General features: G+C 41.0%; 1 protein-coding gene across 1 annotated transcript; it reads right to left on the bottom strand.

Moving 5' to 3' along the window:
- Positions 1-6867: 6867 nt before the first annotated feature.
- gsx2 (GS homeobox 2) lies at positions 6868-8260 on the bottom strand. The gene is made up of 2 exons (XM_079693975.1): positions 7830-8260; positions 6868-7611 (listed from the first exon to the last, which is right to left on the bottom strand). The coding sequence occupies exons 1-2, from the start codon at positions 8203-8205 to the stop codon at positions 7271-7273; spliced, it is 717 nt and encodes a 238-aa protein (XP_079550101.1). The 5' UTR covers positions 8206-8260; the 3' UTR covers positions 6868-7270.
- Between the last annotated feature and the right edge of the window lie 11087 nt (positions 8261-19347).

The raw sequence follows: 19347 nt of genomic DNA, 5'->3' as shown, positions 1-19347 counted from the left end.
TCTCTCGCTCTCTTACACACACAACACCCACACACCCACACACCCACACACACACACACACACACACACACACACACACACACACACACGCGCGCGCGCGTTCTCTCGGTGTTTTTGTTTTACATTTTAATGATATAAATGACACTATTGTGTTTTTCTTGTTTTCCACAGAAAACCATTGTGAGTCCTGTTTACTGGCACGCACAAAAGTCAGCTATCAAGCGAGGTTTGGGGGTTTTACCCCAGCCCCCTAACCCTGGGGCTCACCTGACCGGCAACAGGAGAATAATGGGCCGCAATGAATCACCTATCTCTGGGCGCAGACGAGGGGCATCAGACCGGTGTCTCTGCATGGAGCTCAGCCCCGGGGCCGATGATCCCTCCCCCCCACACCTCTTTTTCCCCCAGCTCAATACAGCCGTTCGCCGCAATTACTTCCACATGTTGCCGAAAAGAACAGTGTCCTTGTTCTCAAAACAAAGGATCTCAACTTCGGAAGGACATATTTACCTTGAACCGTTTTAGAGGTTGGCACTTTTAGGGTTCTTCTTTTAAGACTTTTTTCAAGAAAAACAACTTTAAGTTGCATCCAGTTTAATAAGATTCCAGTGGAGGTTTAGAGGCTAAACGTTACTACTTTGTTGTTTTGAATAATATCAACATTCTCTGCAATATTTAGGTATTGAGTTATTTTTTTTGCATATTTAGTTCACTTCATCTGCATTACTTGCATATCTTCCAGCATAATCTGCACCAATTCTTTCTCATCTATTCTACTCTGTTTCTTCTTGCACTTTTTTGTTTTTGTTTTGTTTTATATCCTAAATAACTTTGTTGCAATGTTGGAGGAGCTTGGCACTTAAATTGGACCTATCATGCTATATTTGAATAATATAGTGTAGGACCATACCTATATAAGGCATATTTTAGACCCTCCAGAAAAACGCAGAATTTACCGCATAATCAGCAAAATGGCGCAGATTTTTAAAAGGCCGCATATTTATCAAAAGGCCGCATAATCCCGCATTTTTCCACACAAAGTTGAAAAAAAAAAAGTTAACTCGTCTTGACATGAAGTAGTGATGATGATGACGTGACGTCATCAGCTCGCGCATCACAGAAGGTAAACAACACCGTAGAGTGAACGTGTGGAACTCACACGAGAGAGAAAACACCAAGATGAAAAAATCTGATCCATCTCATTTACCCACGAACATTTCTGCTAAAGACCGGGCAAAGCAGTACCCCGGTGTCTTGCACGAGAGTGGGGGAAAACTATTCTGCACCCCGTGCAACTGTGTGTTGGAGCATAAGTCTTACAGAAAATCGACGGTGACAACCCACTTTGATTCATTCAAACCTTCAAAAATGCTTTCTGCTGCTGTGGACAAGAAAGCCAAAAAACTCACGTTCACCGAGGCATCAACCTCCTTTCGAGCGCTACAAGAAACGAAGTAAGTAGCCTACAAGATTGAAGCTGGTCAGATAACGAACGAGTAAATTAAAACAGAATGAGGCGGAGGTGTGGGTGTTTGTGTGTGGGTGTGTGTGTGTTTTAAAATAGCCCAATTGCTTTTACAATAAATAAACATTGAATGTGTTTTTGAATAGGAAAGGGGTTTAACATTATTGGCAGGTTGTGTGTGAGAGAGAATAAATAAGATAGCCCAATGTTTAAAACAAAATCTATTCTTCCTAGCAGCTTTCCGCAATTTCACCGAATAAAATGACATAAAAACCCTGCATGTTTAATCGCATAATCAAGGATTTTAGCCCGCATAATCAAGGATTTCAGCCCGCATAATCAAGGATTTTTGCCCGCGTTTTTCTTGAGGGTCTAATATTTATACTTTTTATTTTTCAAAATACAAAACAGATCACGCATTTTAGCCATTCCTCATTTCGCTCAATTTAACACTGTCTTTTCATGGGCAGATTCTGTGAGAACAGCACCATCTACAGGCCTGGCATATGTACTACAGCATCTCCAGCGCTTTCGAACGGCAATGTTCGTGGCTGTCTCCTCCTGATTGGTGGAGTTGGCCCAATAGCCGTAGCGCCACTTCTGTGACGTCAGAGAAGTGTTCAAATCTGGATCAGTCTGTATCAGATCCGTTGCAGCCCCTTTTTAAGAGATTTGGGTATGGAGGAAAATAGAGAGGGTTGTGTTTTCTGACACTTGGTGAGTTCGCTGGAACACCGGGGAAACACATTCATGTATAAAAGGCGTACAAAAGTGCATTTTGCATGATAGGTCACCTTTAAGATTTTCATGGCCATTTTCCTACACTGTAGCTATACTGTGCATAATGAAATTAAAGCCTTTGAATCATTGAATATCTGCCTTAACAAAAAGTTGTTAAAACAACCAAATACGGTTGAACATAATAAGTCGTAAACAAGTCCCCATCAGCACTTTATTTTTCTAGTTATTGCAAATATTCAAAAGTTTGCTGAGTCACAACATTTTTGTGTGTAGCTATAATAAATGTAGAAGCTTTAATATCTTTATTTCCAAAATATGGCCCACAATGCCATCACGTCTAAGTGCTGTGTGGTTGACCACTCTCAATTTAAAGTTGGAACTGGATAGAGGCAAATCTCTCAACAGCTTTAAATTCCTCACAGTTTGCACATCAGTGCCCAAAGGGATACTGCCCGTTACCAACATTACTCCTCTTCTTTATGGTGAATTACCCCCACTGTCCACCAGGGGGATATGAAAAAAATAGCAATTTGTTTTTAAAGTTATTGTACTATAACCTAAGTTCAAAGTGGACATATCAAATAGGAATTACAAATACAATTTTTTTTGAAATGGAACCCATTTGGCATTTTGGTCTATTACACAATATTTTGGCAAGCTTTCTCCCTGTTTCCAACCAGTCCTTACGTCCATTTAACTATAGCGTTACATTTTAACGCTATAGGAAGCTTACGTTTGAGGATTATTTTTGAAACGTGTAAATACTAAGCATTGCAAGCTGATCCTGTTCTAGGTTAGTTTATTGTTGTAAAAATGGGTATATCAGGACAAATACCATGATCAATTAATATAGGTCACTGTACGACTTGCACAAGACTTGTGAGAGTACATTCCACCAAACAGACCTGCGAACACGTGAACAGAGCAAAGCTCGTCCTGCGGACTGCGGTCACAGATGAGGTCAGTGTTTGGAGATGATCCACACATTGTCGCTGGCCTTCGGGTGGAGGTCTCTGTGGGAGCTGTCCAGCGTGCTGAAATGTGTCTGTACCGTTGTTGGCATTGTCCACTGTTCAGCCAAACACTATTGATTGATCTATTCATAAATAATTGCATGTATAACTTTCCCATCCTTTTATTTGTCTGCAACCTTTATTCCCTGGAGCAGTGGATTGAGAGAAGATCTCAAGGCTATACAGGTGAGTTTTTATAATTCAAATAAAAACTATAGAACATCTTCCTATGAATGAATGAATAAATAAATAAATAATTTCAAACGTGGATTAAGATGTAATGCATATATGTATACATATTTAAATGTTCACACAATACAGTTGACCAGCCCTTATAACATGTGCATAATAAACAGCTCTTAGGCTTTCAAATGTGCCTTATAAGTTAAGGAAAGACAATTTACAGAACAAATACATTTCTCAGTCATTCATTCATAACAAGCACAAGGAACCCCATTGGCTAAACAAATATAAATAAATAAAACTGAATGGTAAATGGTATTCCCGATCCTGCCTCTTCCTGTGTGTTAAAGCCAAATCTATTTGACTTTAAATAATAAAGCTAGAGGTTAACCCTTCAACGATAACAGGATGTTGCAAATCACATCCCTCTCAAACATAATTTGCATAATACCAAGAGACAACTTTTCATGCATTCTTTTTAGGGCTGTCAGTCGATAAAAAATATTTAATCGCGATTAATTACATGATTGTCCATAGTTAATCACGATTAATCGCACATTTTGTATCTGTTCTAAATGTACGTTAATACTCTTATCAACATAGGAGTGAACAAATATGCTTTATGCAAATATTTGTTTATTATCATTTGAACAATGACAAATATTCTCATGAATATTAAACACAACAACCTCTGAACATTACAAATATTTGCCTCAATTCAACCTGGAACCTCTCTCAATACTGTGTGTGTGTGTGTGTGTGTGTGTGTGTGTGTGTGTGTGTGTGTGTGTGTGTGTGTGTGTGTGTGTGTGTGTGTGTGTGTGTGTGTGTGTGTGCGTGTGTGTGCGCGCGCGCGCGCGCGGACACTGTGATGGATCGTTGGAGCTATGTGCAACTCAAGGCATATGCTCGAACAGGAGCTGCCTGGACGCTGCAATCATGTTGCGCGCACTATCCGTGCTGAGTGTGCTGACTTTTCGTACAATGTTCCACTGTCTGGCTACCTGCATAAAGTCAAGTGCTCGGCGCAGTAGTCGGCAAAATGTCGCTCCCTTTTCATTGAAACAGCTCCTTATATCCGTTAACGCAGCTAGCTAGCACCAGATGCTAACAACAACAATACGTAAGGTGTGCGCGTTCTCTCTCTCTCGCTCGCTCGCGCCACACATACACACACCCTCCCGGTCCTCTCGATGGCCAGTCCGGGCCTGCCGGTGAGCGTGGAAGCTTGGTCTGCCGTAAGTGGGCGGCAGGAGCGGGGCTGTCAGCATCATGGGCGGCCGAGGACAAAATATACACATGCGTTAATCGCGTTAAAAAAAAATTCGTTAAATTAACTTGACAGCCCTAATAATAATAATAATAATAATAATGTCGTTTGGTTTCCAGCGTTGTGGGGACCTGTTGGGTTTTGGCTCTGTACTGTAGGCTACAACTATGATGATTTCCACGATGAAAACAAAAACAATTATCGTCCTTTTCGAGATCTCTTCACTCTCCACTCTGATTTAAAATGAAAAGTTAAGGCTGCATTTATTGTGGATTATATTGAACAGATTAATTAAACAGTGGACGTTTCTTCTGGAAAAGACAACGCTGCTCTCTTATTTTCCACACCGGCACTTCAGCTTCTTCTAGCCTCCATCTCTCCGCATGAGACAGCAGCTGCAACCGGCTGAAAAGCGCTCTTATTAATTGTCTTTTGTCATGCGTAATTGCCACACTTTCAATGGTGGCCGAGGCCTGACGTCTTTGGAGTGGTTTCGTTACTCTGGGCAGTGTAGGTGTTTGACGCTTTCATCTGAAATGCACAATCTGCACACGCAGCTTTGCAATCTTTTTACACATTTGTTTGATAAGTCTGATAAGAAGTTTTAGGGATTGTAGCAGTTTATGGACAGATATCTGAATGACCTGGACTAATGGATCTCAAAATGAGCTTCAGGCCATTGGGGCCTGCAGTCTGAGGTCACGTCCTGTGGGGCTGAGGAGAGGGGAGTCTTTCTCAAAACTGCGGTTATTCCATTGTGAATCGCTTTAAATGGTGCATTGGTCTTTCACACCTGCAAGGGAACTCTAATTCGATTAATAGGAACTTCAATATTCATTAGGTGGCTTTCCCCCAATAATATATGATCATCAGCGGGATGTGAAAGGGGACCATTTATTCCCGCTCTGAATGGGTCTGCGTGGGACCAAGACTTCACCTGCTTCCCCTCTCAATTAGGAATGTATCCCGAACTCTGACAGAAACGAGTTAAATTAGGCGTCAGCTAATTTCCAGTGGCCCCTCCCACGTAATCCCCCCTCAGAGTCTTTCCATTTGAGCGTGCCCCCTTTAATTCACCATAAATTGAAAGGTTCAAATAGTGCCTAATGAAACAGTGACTAAATCGTTCTCTGTCGCTCGGAGGAACCCTGTAGCTGTCTCTCAAAGCTCTCTGAGCACACAGCCGTCGGGGGTCTCCGACTAAATGCGAGTCCCAAGGCAGGACAATCTAACCTGTCAAAGCCTTTGCCCACTTCTATATATCCTTGTTCTGTGGTTTCAAGCAATAGCAGCATAATCAACCAACGTGGGACCGAAAACGCAATTAAACTCGCTTTGGACGACTGAAATCTTTTCAAAAGTGAACATTAATGGACTATTGGCTGCTCCCCAGGGGCGTTATCGGTTACCCTTTTGTGGTCGGTCTAAGGAGAAATTACACTTTCATACCTTACTACATCGACTTTGAATTACATATATTATATGGTCATATATGTATGGAGCTTTATGTTTTAAAAAAACAAAACACGATTAACATTGGTAGGGTATACAGTCTTGTAAAATATAAACGAAAGCGTGATGACAGCTTAATAACAATGGCTTTCGATCGATAGAAAAGACGTTGGAAAGGTTTGATAATTAAAGGTAACTACTTGTTAATGTGCACTTGTGAAAAACTCCTCAATAGAAACGATGTATGTAGGCCTATTGAAATCGTCAAGAGAACTATACTTCTGTGAGTGTTTGTCGAGACTGTCACAGGAATTGATCTAACTTTTGAAGTTAGTTTTGCTGAATTGCATTATATTGATAGGGGTTTTAAATATGTTGTTTTCACCCATATATTCTCCTATTTTAAGTTTTAAATTACAATTGTGTATGGGATACTTTTTTGTTATCACTACAGGGCTAGTCCTAAATGGTACATGTGCTATTAAAAAGAAAATTCATAATAATAATAATTCATCTACTAATTTAAGCAGAGTATTTATGTTAAATGTAATCATGAAGGACATTTTTATATTGCGTATTAAGTTGATGTTTTTCAATATTTATTTGTCAATTATTTTATTTTCCAATAGTTGTTTATATTATCCCAAAAATATTTGCAGGATGATATCCCGTTATTTTTATAACCGAACTCATCATTGATCATAATAATCAGCACAGAACTTATAGGTCAACTCATGTTTATTACAATAAATACTCATATACATAGTTTACAAATAGTTGCGCACAGGTTCCACAGAGGTTAGGCCTATACTATTAACCACACAACCTCACCGACAGAAATGGGATATCAGGCAATAGTTAAAACATTTGGATGGTTGACTATACCCGGGTTAGAATCCAGAATGGATCAAAATACATCATTATTACGGCATACATTAGGTCATGTTTTCCAATATTTCACGGCAGTATTAAAACACGTATTCACATTTTTCCTTCAATTCTAAAGGGGAATAAACATGAAGTGAAGAACAACTGACATTTTTAACACTTCTTAGTTTTCATGCAGGATATTTTTGTCATGATGCCGTTAACCATAACTGCAGCAGGGCAGAGTAAGTGCCAGCAGTGGGAATTGGAGAGTTGTTATCAGATGGGTGACACCTCTTTCTCTTCTGAAGCAGAGGCCGGAGATAGAGACTCCTCATCCTCTGACCTTGAATAGTCTGTGTGACCGGTTGTGCACTTGCACCCGCTGTGTGTGCTCCTTTGGGTGGCTTTCCCCTCCTTCTTGTGCTTCACTCTGCGGTTCTGAAACCAGATTTTCACCTGTTTCTCTGACAGGTTCAAATACGTGGCGATTTCGATTCTTCTGAGTCTCGAAAGATACATGTTCGTGGAAAACTCCCTTTCAAGTTCCAGGAGTTGCGTGCTTGTGAAAGCCGTGCGCATCCTCTTGCCATTCTGTATGTGGCTGTTGTCTGAGGCGCCTGAGGAAAAAAGGATACATCATGTTAGACGTTTGAATTGTAAGTATCACTACGAGTCTAAATTCAATTATAGATGCGAATGGCACAAAACATCACGTGTAAATCATTGTGCGTAAAAGCCGAGCGTTTACTTTCATCTAACTGCCTGTAAGTGCATCGTGAAGTGTAGCAATATTATCAGACAGGTGCCGAGATTGTATAGCAAACAGGTGGCTTACCGATAGACAGGCAGTGGTATCTCCTGGGATCTGTGACGCTGAAGGTGGGCGTGCAGACAGGTGTATGTCCCTGGTGCGCGAGGGCAGCAGACTGCTGGTGCGCTATCCTCTGACAGTACTGCGCCTCCGCTCCTGGAAAATGGCTCTTCAGCATGGGAATGCCGCTGCGGGAATGGTGGATGTGGGACGACACGCACAGCGGGCAAACACAAAAAGTCCCTGTTTTCCTGGACGGGCACATCGGAGCGGTGACCGTCATCATGCCCGGAGAGTGCATGCTGATGGGAATAAGGAAGTCTTGCCCGGGATGCTCAATTGGTCCTGGTCGAACCGTATCCTTGATTATTAAAGAATCGACATAAAAAGACCTCGACATGGCTGCGTTGCTGATAAGTGATCTCCCCGTGTACAAGATGATAGCTGTTTCTCATCTGAACCCCTCGGGATCTCCAAAGGTGCTTATGTTTGATGGTTCAACAAAAGGGATCCCGAAGAGGGCTGGCCCTGCAGCGTCACCCACGTGCGCACCCGGCTCCAAGGGTTTATACTGTCAGCGACCCAAACCACGTGATGTCTCCCCTGGCCTCCAATCACAACTAGCAGATTTACTCTCTTTCTATCCCCAAATTAACAATAGTATTATAATTATTAGACAAATAATAAAAGGAACATTATAAAATAGTTATTTATGTATTTTCTTATGAACACAGCTTTGCATAGGCTTTCTTAGTCCAAACCATATAATAACTAAACTTTCATTTTGTAAAAACTGTAACAAAAAAGCTTCCTAAATGTCTTTTTACAACCATGCAGCTGAAAAATAAGGTTATAGTGTGAAACTCGGATTAAAAATACCTTAAGAATCTGGTCATATAGATTCTAAATTGTAAAATGTAATTATACATCCTTTAAAAAAAAACTCTGATCACTTCAAAAACATTTATTGAATACATGTAATGGAACAGCTGAAAGAAGAATGCAGTTGAGCAGGAGCAATGGAAACAGAAATAGAAATATGCACCCTCCTCTGTGTTTTGTATACTTTATTATAAGAGAATAATCACTTCTTAAGTTTCCTGAGGGCATGATTTGATAAATGTTTATTTTTTCTATATCCATAATGTGCTTATAAAATAACGTGCTCCTATTCTGGCATGTGGAGCAAAGCTTTCTGATGGATTCTACCCCGATTTATTTTTGTTACATAGTCCATTTATTTTTCCCAAATGCGATTTTAAAGAATTTTGCACGCGCTTATAACCACTAATTGCTCTGCAAACTAATCATAGGCTACTTTGGGTTCGGCTGGTCCAGGTTTCACTTCCAGCAATTAAAGAATTATGAACTGATGGCGAGTCTGGACTGTGGTTATTTGATGGCGATTAGGATTCAATTAGAAAGTGTTTATAATGGTCGGTCTGTGCAGGGGTAAACAGGCAGCTATTTCAGAAATGCGTTAATCCCTCATCTTGTGACAATAATTAGCGAGTTTGATCCCCAGGCGGGTCACCGGTAGGTTTAGCTTCTGCTTTCATCTGCCAAGTAACGCCTCAAACCTTCAGACAGAGGTCCGGCAGTAGGTTTATGGCGCTGACGGCCAGGTCCAACACAACATGTGTTAGTTTCTGCTCTGACCTCAGGAAGAAACACATGTATTAGACAAACATAAGTGTAATAGGCCTGTTGTGGATCCCAAGTTTGATAAGTCAGTTTTTGTTTATTTTACACCTAATTTTCCTCTTTTTCCCTTTATTTTGGAGCAAATACATGATTATAGCAAACTGAAGCACTTACTGAAGTGTGAGAGTTAAAATGCAGTCTTTTGAAAGAATTAGAAAGTCTTTAAAATCCAACCAGGGTAATGATACAAAAAAAACATGTCTGTCACACAGACAGTAATTGCTATAATAAAGTGAATCCAGCGCTTGACAAGGAAGACGCAGAGTTGTTATGGTACAGATAACAGTCAGAAGCAAGAGAGGGAGAGAGGGAGCGAGTAAACCAAGCAGAATGATGCGTGGCGCGCGCCCTCGACACACCATGCGAGCTCTAATATTATTTTTCCATAATTCTGCACGATAAAATTTCATTGTCTATTAAGTAATCCCACAAATGAGATCCTTTATGAGGCTATAATGAGGCCTAATTGCCAGGACTAGTGGAGCCACGTGGAAGGATTTAGGAAGCATTAAGCTGTCGGGTACTGAGCACAGGCTGTTACCTAGCCATTACTTTCATAATTCAAGGAGAAAATTTGTCCATTTAAGGGAAAAATCCTTTGATTCCCTTTATTCTGCTCGGGGTGACAGGGCTGCAGTTTTTTTGTCCGCTTTGGTTAAGGAGCCAGTTCAACAAATGGGGCCGGTTCTATATCACTCACTGTTTAAATGCTAGATTAAGGCGAAAAAAGAATTTCAGAAATGTGTAAAGCTCTCAGGGCCCCACCTCTTACTTTCTCCTCTTCTTTCTCTCTAGAGTTGTGTGCCTTTTACTTTATAGTGCAGCGGTTACCCTCCACTGTTCACTCCCTTTTCAAATCTAATGATGGGCAATTAATCACTGGCCCATTGAATAACATGAAACTTAAATTTAAATTAGAGAAAAAAAGTGTATTCTCTTTATAGATTCTTAGTGCAAGTTTATAATCCTCTGTGGAAAACAGTAGTTCTAGTCCGCAAGTGCATCAAAGAGGTTCAAAAAGGTGTGTGTGTGTGTATCCAGCTCCTCCCCGTAGTAAAAACACACAAACTTTGTAAAAGTGCACCGCTGAAGTTCCCCCCCTCTCATTCACATCGCATCCCATGCCATATTATACCGTGAAGAAGTCCATTAATGTTTTGTTGAACAAGCGTCATTAACTTGTTTCAACGCCTTTTTACAAACCTTGCATTGTTGTGCAGGGCCAGTCTGCGGCCCATCTTGGCCGATACAGTGGATGATTTGCCCCTTTATTAGTTACCAGGCAACAGATCCTGAATACCAAAACTCAAAGGAAACACTCTGGTCCTCCATATAGATCTCAATGGCGTAGGGGGGAAAATGAACAATGATCCTGTGGACAACATAATGCCACGCAATGACTTTTCATTAACAATTATCTGCTTGATGTGAATAGCAGCTGCAGTGGCTACTCTCCATCTCATGGTCTGCAGAGAAAAGGGGAGCGGCGAGAGAAAGAAGCTGGCCGCTGAATGGCGTCCTGCAGGAGTTTAGGGGGTTCCTGCTCTCCATGAATGTGGAATCTAATTTATATCTCAGTGAATAATTAGGTTTCTATGCAAAAATGAGATGGAGGTAATTGCATTTTAAAACACCGTGACAAGTTAGCCGCATAAACAAAGCGAAGTCTCTCTTAATGTCTCACAACAGGAGGTCAACGCCAATAAGCTTATGTTTAAGTTTTAGTGCAAAAATGGAGTAGGAAACATTTTCTCTTCAATATAAAGATCGTTATGTTGCAGATATATCTTCGCAAAGGTCCACAAACGGTTACTGTGATTGGGAACACTGTTAGAGAGCATGGCCCTCTCCTATAGAAAAGTAAAGTGACAGCTTCAGTGTAAGAAGAGGCTGCGGAACAAAGCCAGCGAGGGCCCTGTTGATGGCCTATAGAGATGTCCTGCACCAGGCTCCCTCTAATTAGGGAGACGCTTCTCAGTCTCACAGAGCTGCTCAGACCAGACACTCCAGACTGAAGTGTGCCCCTGCGCCAACGAGTGTGTCTGCATGTCCACACTCAGCGCTGCATGTGTATGTGTCTGCGTGTCAAGGCGCACACAATTAACGAGCCTCGAAAATGAGATAAACACCGACTGATAGTGACGCCGATCACGGTTAAGTTCCCAGAGAAACGTCTTTATTAAAGCTCGTTGTTCGAGCCCTGATTTGTCCCTGTTGTTTCCAAAAGACTAAGCAAATGCCATTACAGAGACAGCACAGAGCAGCCCTTATTTCAATCTTTTCTTGCTTGAGTTGTCAAATAGTCCTGAAATTCAATCCTCTTTGTGATATGAAGCTATTCCGTTGTTGGTCACTTTGTAGTGCATGTTCTCGCTGTAAGGACTCGCTGCATGCTCGCTAGTTATCTCTAAGGACTCATTATTCTGCTCCTCGCTGGTTTCCACAAAGAGCAAGATGCTGTTTTATCTAAGTTAATGATTAGCTTGTTATCCTTTCGAATGTAGCCCGAGACATGCTCATCTACACAGAAAATATCAACCATGGACACGAATAAACTGAAATTCCCAAATGAAACAGCTGTGTTTTAGATGGAGACCAATCACCTGCTCTCTGAACAGCCTCAACCAAACCTGAAAGGTTCTCACCCCTCCTCTGCTCACAACCTGACTTCCCCTGAAACCTAAATCAGGAAATGTTTCAAAGAAGTGAATGACAGGAGTCCCTCCACCCGGTTACCCCGGCCAGTCTCTCCCTCAATCTAAAAGAGGTGATATTGTAGCCCTTTTTCTCCCTTTTGAAAGGGGAAATCCCTTGGATTGAGCTTGTGTGCTGGAGCGGAAGCAGGCTGGAATGTGTGTCCCGGCCGCATCTTTTGTCGTCAGCCGGCACCATGAATAGACATGGGCCGCAATCTCTCTGTCCTCTGTTTATCAGACTGTGAAGAAGCAAACAAACCAAACTGTTTCATCCACACGTTATCGGCACCTTATACCTGTCAATCAAGCTTTTTATTCATCTCTCTCAGAGGGGATGTTTGAGCTTTGCCTATAAAAGCCTCCACTGATTTACATCTATAATCCCATCAATACGTAGCAAATAAATCCAGGAACCTGCAGCTTTTTGGTTTTAATCAGCTGTATTCACTGTACTGCTGTTTTTAAATAATCCTCCCTAAATGTAGCAACTTCAAGAATGTCAGCCGGACCTTTTCTTTTAGATAAATAATATTTCTGTTTTCCTATGCATTCTTTCTTCAGATTTAATATTGATTTGGGAAAGTGTCATGTTGAGTAGAGTTTGTCATTATGGTGGTTTTCATTGCAGCCTGTTAGTGTCTCTCTGGCAGCTTGTCGCTCTAAACTAATCCCTGTTTTCCCTTCGCTTGAGGTCAAAAAGAGGTTTTCAAACAAATGGGAAAGCTTTCACGTTTCTTTATTGAGATGAAGGCCGCATTTTCCCATCATTATTACGTATATAATGTGATTTATTGGAAGATATTCAGAAGTTGAAAGGAAAGTATAGAGTGAGCTGTCAGGATGCAGCACTCTGAGACTCTGAAGGATTCTGCTCATTTCCACAATGAAGACAGCATTGATGTGATTTTCCTCCATTTTAGTTTCATCATTGTACAGCTGTTGGCATTTCAGTTGTTTATATTCATTGGACTGTTTTGCATAGACTCAGCCATGTTATTGAAACCCTCCGTGTTTTACACAGTCATGAAGGTGTTACTGTTGTTAAATACGATTCTTTTAATTAAAAAGAATTATGAGATTTATATGGTAATTGTCTAATGGCACCCAAATAGGGTCACTTACTGTCTTTTTGTAATTATCATATAGTAGAGCACCAGATTTTAAAACCTGGAGGAACCTAAACACTTTTCATTTACTATCAGCTTTACTTCTTATGTTGAACATGCAGTTTAAGTATTTGCGATACAATCGTGTCTTAAGTAAATGTAATTGAAGATTTACACTTTTGATCATGACTATGGATTTCTCATTAGGATGGAATGATGACGTGATTTCATTGCAATGTGTGAAACAGCCTGCTTCCAGAGTCTCTAAAAGCCACCAGAGCTGCCTACATTTTCAGATTACAATTAATACATTTCTTTTTGCATCTTTTTGAGGGGACTACAAGGTTTAATAACGGAGAAACCCATCAAGTGTTTGAAGCCCAGCTGAGTTTATTATGCAACAGGCTGCTAACAGACTACAGGCAGGTCGGGCATCACATGAACCGGCTGGAGTTTGTTGGGCAGCTGCATCAGACCTCCAGCTCCCTCCAGCATGTGCAATATATTATTTGAAAATTCACCGAATTTTGATTATATTGTTAGAAAAACTTCAATTCCATAACTCAGTTAATCTATTCAATAAACTACAGTATACCGTTAGATTAAGATATGGATTATCAGTGGTATCGAGTGTCTTTTCCTCCCAATATAACATCCTTCAGATGCTGTGTTGTAATAGAAGCCACTTGTGACGTCTCATTGTTTACAAAGACATCTGCAATTTCTTCTTGAACAAAGATGGATCAAATACAGACAAACACATAAATGAATACAAATATATTTATAGATATTTATAAAGTAAAACAATTATAAAATAGAATATATGAAACATTGTGTTTTAGAATTAAATCTAAAAATCATCCAGGTTTTTTTTTTACCAGTTCTGATCCGGTATGGTAACAAGCTCCTGTTGGTCAGTTAACTGATCATTTAAAAGCTGCAGTCAACAAAAGCATTTTTTCTTTTCACACCATATTTTAACTAAATCAATTAACTGATTTAGTTTAGGCACATTTTTAATGTAACTTCATTTAAATCATTTCTATGACTATGATATTATGTACTTTTTATATTTTGCAGTTTACATCATGGAAAATATAGGCCTTGTTCACATTAGATATGTTGGCATGACAGTGAAGCTCGTGTGTAAATGAATGATGGCTGATTCCCCTCTATCTGCTTCACTCTCAGGTTCCTGGGGTTGTCCCTGCCGTCTCACTGACATAATGACTTATAGGACACTTGAATATAACAGAGCCTTCGTTATTGTGATAATTAACCCTGTGCTTCTCCTACTGTGACAGATCCAACTGTCTGCTGTGAAGAAGTTGATTAGTTCAAATAAAAAGTGTGTGAAAACAAAACCTTTCAAAAATAAATTCTATATAAAGTAAACGCACATTATATAGTGTTAGAAATAAACGAACCTTATATTCAATTCATATTAAAAGGGAATCTCATACTTTCTCAAAATTAAACAACCTTTTAAGCTCTACTGTCTGTAGTGTGTGCCTTATTTAAATATAAACTTGCCATCAAGTTTAACAGTGGTGTAAACGTTAACTTTAGTAAAAGCAGTGGAGTGTAACTACTTTAATTATATTGACCAAATTACAACACTAAAGTACAATCTGAAGCTTTAATCTCCTACAAGCTAGAGTAACTCTTTAGATTAAGAGTTTCATTAAGAAATATATGATCACTTTATTTACTCGTATACTGTATGTATTTACTGTAAGAAAACCTAATAAACAAAATGTAAATTATTTTGTACGATGAGATTCCATTTAAAGACAATAAATCAATATATTTAATATTTGGGATGGGGTGATTTTGGTGCTAGAGCAAATACAGTTCTTTATTAGCATTGTAAAAAATGTGTCCCACAACAATCTACATCACTCTTGTCATAATCAGCCATTCATTGCATGATGCTTATCTTTATTCTTATTTTCTTTGAAAGTAAGTTAATTTAATGCAATTTAACAAGTGTTTTGCTCCACGCTGTTTGCATTTCCAAGTGCAGGGGGCTTGCTTTTCTCCGTATCTAGATGGTGGAGGTCAGGGCCGGGCGTTCCTGTCTGCATCATCCCAGCTCTGTGCCAGCCAGATAAATGGATAGAGTGTTTGTAAGCTGTCTGAGCTTTGTGTTTGCACAGAGTCACAACTTTGTATGGAATTGAGGGGGAGTTGGGGGCAGCTACTTAGATTTGTATGCAGACTACATCGCTCGGCCACCCCCTGGTCCACTCTGTGTCCTCTCACCTGCCTGTTGCAGTAAATCATAGAGCCATCAAGTGAAGCGTGTTGATGGGCCTGCACGTGCAAGAGCTTTGCTGCACCTGCCGTGTCTGTGTGTGTGTGTGTGTGTGTGTGTGTGCGTGTCCGTGCATGTGTGTGTTTGTTCTGCAGAAGTAGTGAAAGGTCTTTGCAAATGTTTTAACTGTTTCTATGGATGTTTACTTCTCTGTATTCACATCTCCTCCCTGAATGTGATTCTTCATGCAGGCCTGGGGGTCGGCGATAAGAGAGCTTGGGAGAGCTGCCTAATGGTTTGGTAAGTGTGTGTGTGTGTGTGTGTGTGTGTGTGTGTGTGTGTGTGTGTGTGTGTGTGTGTGTGTGTGTGTGTCTGTGTGTGTGTGTGTGTGTGTGTGTGTGTGTGTGTGTGTGTGTGTGTGTGTGTGTGTGTGTGTGTGTGTGTGTGTGTGTGTGTGTGTGTGTGTGTGTGTGTGTGTGTGTGTGTGTGTGTGTGTGTGTGTGTGTGTGTGTGTGTCTGTGCACAGCTCTCTGTGATATAAGTAGGGATGGAAATGGAGGTAGCTGGGTGTCAAACAGGAGGTCTGCAGATGCCCGTCCGGCTAAGAGCTGAAGGTCCCTCCCTTTGACAGAGTATCCATTCAGAGTCAATGAGCTGGGTCAAAGCCTGCACGTCAGGCTGCAGCTCGGCCTAGCACTGGGGCGGTCCAAGGGGTCAGTCGTATTCACATGGCGCTGTCATGCAAATGAACCCACCCACGCTTAAACAACTCTTGGAATTTTTATGTCTGCCCCCTGGCCTTTTTATTTTTTTCATTTCTCCCTCTTTTTTCCTGCTTTCCTCACTCCCTTTCTCCCTCTTCTCCTCTCCAAATCTCGCTCCCCTGTATTCAGAAAGTCATTGACGAGACATTCAAAGCTTTTCAAATTGCCCAGCTTCATTGTGCCCGCACTAAAGTGGGGGGGAATGGAGAGAGGGAGAGTGTAAAGAGGAGTGGGCCTAAATATACTCCGGTCTGAAAGTAGTTAGATCATGTTCTTTTCATGGTCCGATTAGAATCAAATCGATCCCCCCGCCCCTCCTGACACTCCAAGGTTTGAAGAGGAGCGGCCAAACAAAGATTTCTCAGCGGAGACGGGGAATGAATAACCAAACCTGAATGCTAAACACACTCCTAAAAGTCTCATTCTGAAGCATGACAATGCCCAAGAGAGTACATTTGTTTTAAGTGTGAGTGAGAGATGTTTGTGTGGATGGAGAAAAGATATCTCTACAGTGAGGACAGTGTAGGAGCATCTTTGGATGAGACCTGATCTACATATAAATCAGAAAAACACACAGACCTTACTGGAGGATTTTCTCCAAAAAGGCTTAAAGCCTTGTGTTGATAAAGGAGGATCTTATACAAAGGTACTTCATCACAAAGAAGTAACTGTTGCTAAAGGAGTATTTTTTGTTTAATCCATAATACGCTTTCTTGAGGAGCGAGGTTACATATACAAAGCACAAAGAAGTGGGTTGGGGTGGGGAGGATGGAGGTTCGGAGGTGCCCGCTGACGGAGAGGACGGCCGCTGGACACTGACTCTCCTCCAGGGAGGCCACCGCTGCGTGTGAGGGAGGGAGGGGATCTGAACTTGTTGACACCCTTTCTGCACCTGCAGCTGTGATAATGATCCACTTATTCTTCCACCAAGCTGAGATAACTCTTATTTTAGTGGCTTTTTCCCGTTTTTATAGCACTTAATGCACTATATATTCAGTGTAGTTTGTTTAGCAAACTAAGACGGAATATGTGATTTCTTTACTATACAGTAGCTGTTTTTTCTTTTTTATATATTTGTGTTGGTTACCTGTAAACGCCATGTATTTCCAAAATGTCAACTTTCATGACATAAGAACACCAGCCCTACCTTTACTTATTACAATGCATTTTCAGGGAGTCCAATTGTTGTCTGTGTGGGCCATTACAAACAGTTAAACTAATGAAGATGGCATATTAGGCATTTCTTCAGACAATGTGCTTACAGAGTCTGGTCAGGTTCAGCACCAAAATGAAGAGCTAAAAAAAGAACAATGGCAGTCATACGCTCAGTATACACACTAGAACTAATGATGTCTAATACGACAGTCCTGCAATACATCCATTAATCATGACCCTCATTATGTTTGTGTTTTAGTGAATGCATTTCATTTAACTGTAAAGTGATTTTGGAGACTGGAGTGCTGCAGTGCTGTTGAACTGAATTATGTTGTGCTATTATTTTGTCCACCCTATTTATATAAAAAAGGGTAGAAACTCTCGATTTAACACAAAGGATTTACTGGAGGACTGTTGTATTAGACTGCATTCGCTTTAGCTAATGTTTCCTAATAAACTTGGCAAGTTTTATATAGCCAAGTAAAGAAACCTTAATGATTATTCCGCTAATATATAAAGTCCAACCGAATTATTGATGAATGCTTCAAAAAATTAGTTATCCATTTTCTAAATAACATTAGCAAATTAGATATGAAAATATCCTATTTTTATACAATTGATCAAACACTGTATTCTGTCTTGGCTCCTTAAAGAAAATTATCACATATCATATGTATAATATTTGTATTTGCTTTTTCTCCAATGGTAGTGATGCGGCTCCTGCATTATTTGTTGCTCTGCATAATGTATCGTCAGCTTACCTTTATTCCTCTGTCCATTAACACAAGCAGCATCCTTCCAGTAACTACAAACTCATGCCGTGCATCTAAACCTCGTACACGCACACATACATGTTAAGTGGATATCCCAAAGTTTCCAAATATACCGAATGCAGGAATGTGAAGAAGGATGCACCAGACATGAAGAATATTTTCACCTGCAGGAATGGCTACACAAACAGCTAACGTATGCAAACAGTGTGCAGTTTGATTATCCAACCAAGTGTAAACATCTTATATCTTGATCAAAGAGCAATGATACATGATATACAGTTACGGGATCTGTGGACAAAGTGCAATAAGCTGCTATGTACATCTTAAAGCTTATTGAAGGGGGATCTGGATATTAAAAGATGGTAGTAACTCTGAATCTCTCCCCCCACCGTGCGGGTTTACATTTGAAACTTCTAAGTACACCTTTCCCCTTCTCTGTGCACATTCTTTCCCCCTGTATACCTCGTGCTGTTACAGTGACAGTCTGCTCTTGCAGCATGCAACATGAAGTTGTTTGCGTTCTGAATCCTAAGAGGAGCCAAACAACACTCTAGAGGTGGAGGGACGGAGGGGTGGGACCACCCTGCAGCTGCCCCCTTCTCTCTCTCTCACTCCCACCTCATCCCTTCGTTCCCTCTCCTATTCATCCTGCAGCTGCAGTCCTGTGCCCCTCTCTCTCACTCTGACATCCACAGTTTCTCTCTCTCTCTTTCTCTATTTGTCCCTGAGACACAAAGATGGATGGAGAAGCTCCTGGAATGGGGCGCACAATAGGTTGTGCCACAAGGTGAGCAGCCTCAGCTGCATACGGCCCAGTGCTGCCTTTTTTAGCTCCTGCGAGGCTCCTTACCCAACTTGAGTGTGTGTGTGTGGGTGTGTGTTAAGGGGGGTCTGAGCGGCACAGTATGGCAACAGATGCTTTTGTTCGGCCCAAAGTCTGAAAGGGGCCTTGGGTGGGGGGCTTAGCAGTGTCAGAGCACAGAGTCATTTTTCTCTCCTTTTTCTCTTACTCTGCCTCTCTTTCTCAGTGTCTCCCTCTCCCCAGCTGTGCCTGCCGTGGCGGCTGAGCAAGAGGAAATGTGAGGGC

Source organism: Notothenia rossii, assembly GCF_949606895.1.
Source record: "Notothenia rossii genome assembly, chromosome: 1".
Taxonomy (NCBI): Eukaryota; Metazoa; Chordata; class Actinopteri; order Perciformes; family Nototheniidae; genus Notothenia; species Notothenia rossii.
Note: the sequence above shows the minus strand (reverse complement) of the source record. Positions and strands in the feature narration are given on the sequence as shown.

Coding starts and splice junctions, on each gene's coding strand:
- gsx2 (XM_079693975.1), bottom strand. CDS start 8,205: ATGTCGAGGTCTTTTTATGTCGATTCTTTAATAATCAAGGATACGGTT. Junction 7,612..7,829: donor ATACCACTGCCTGTCTATCG/GTAAGCCACCTG, acceptor TTTTTTCCTCAG/GCGCCTCAGACAACAGCCAC.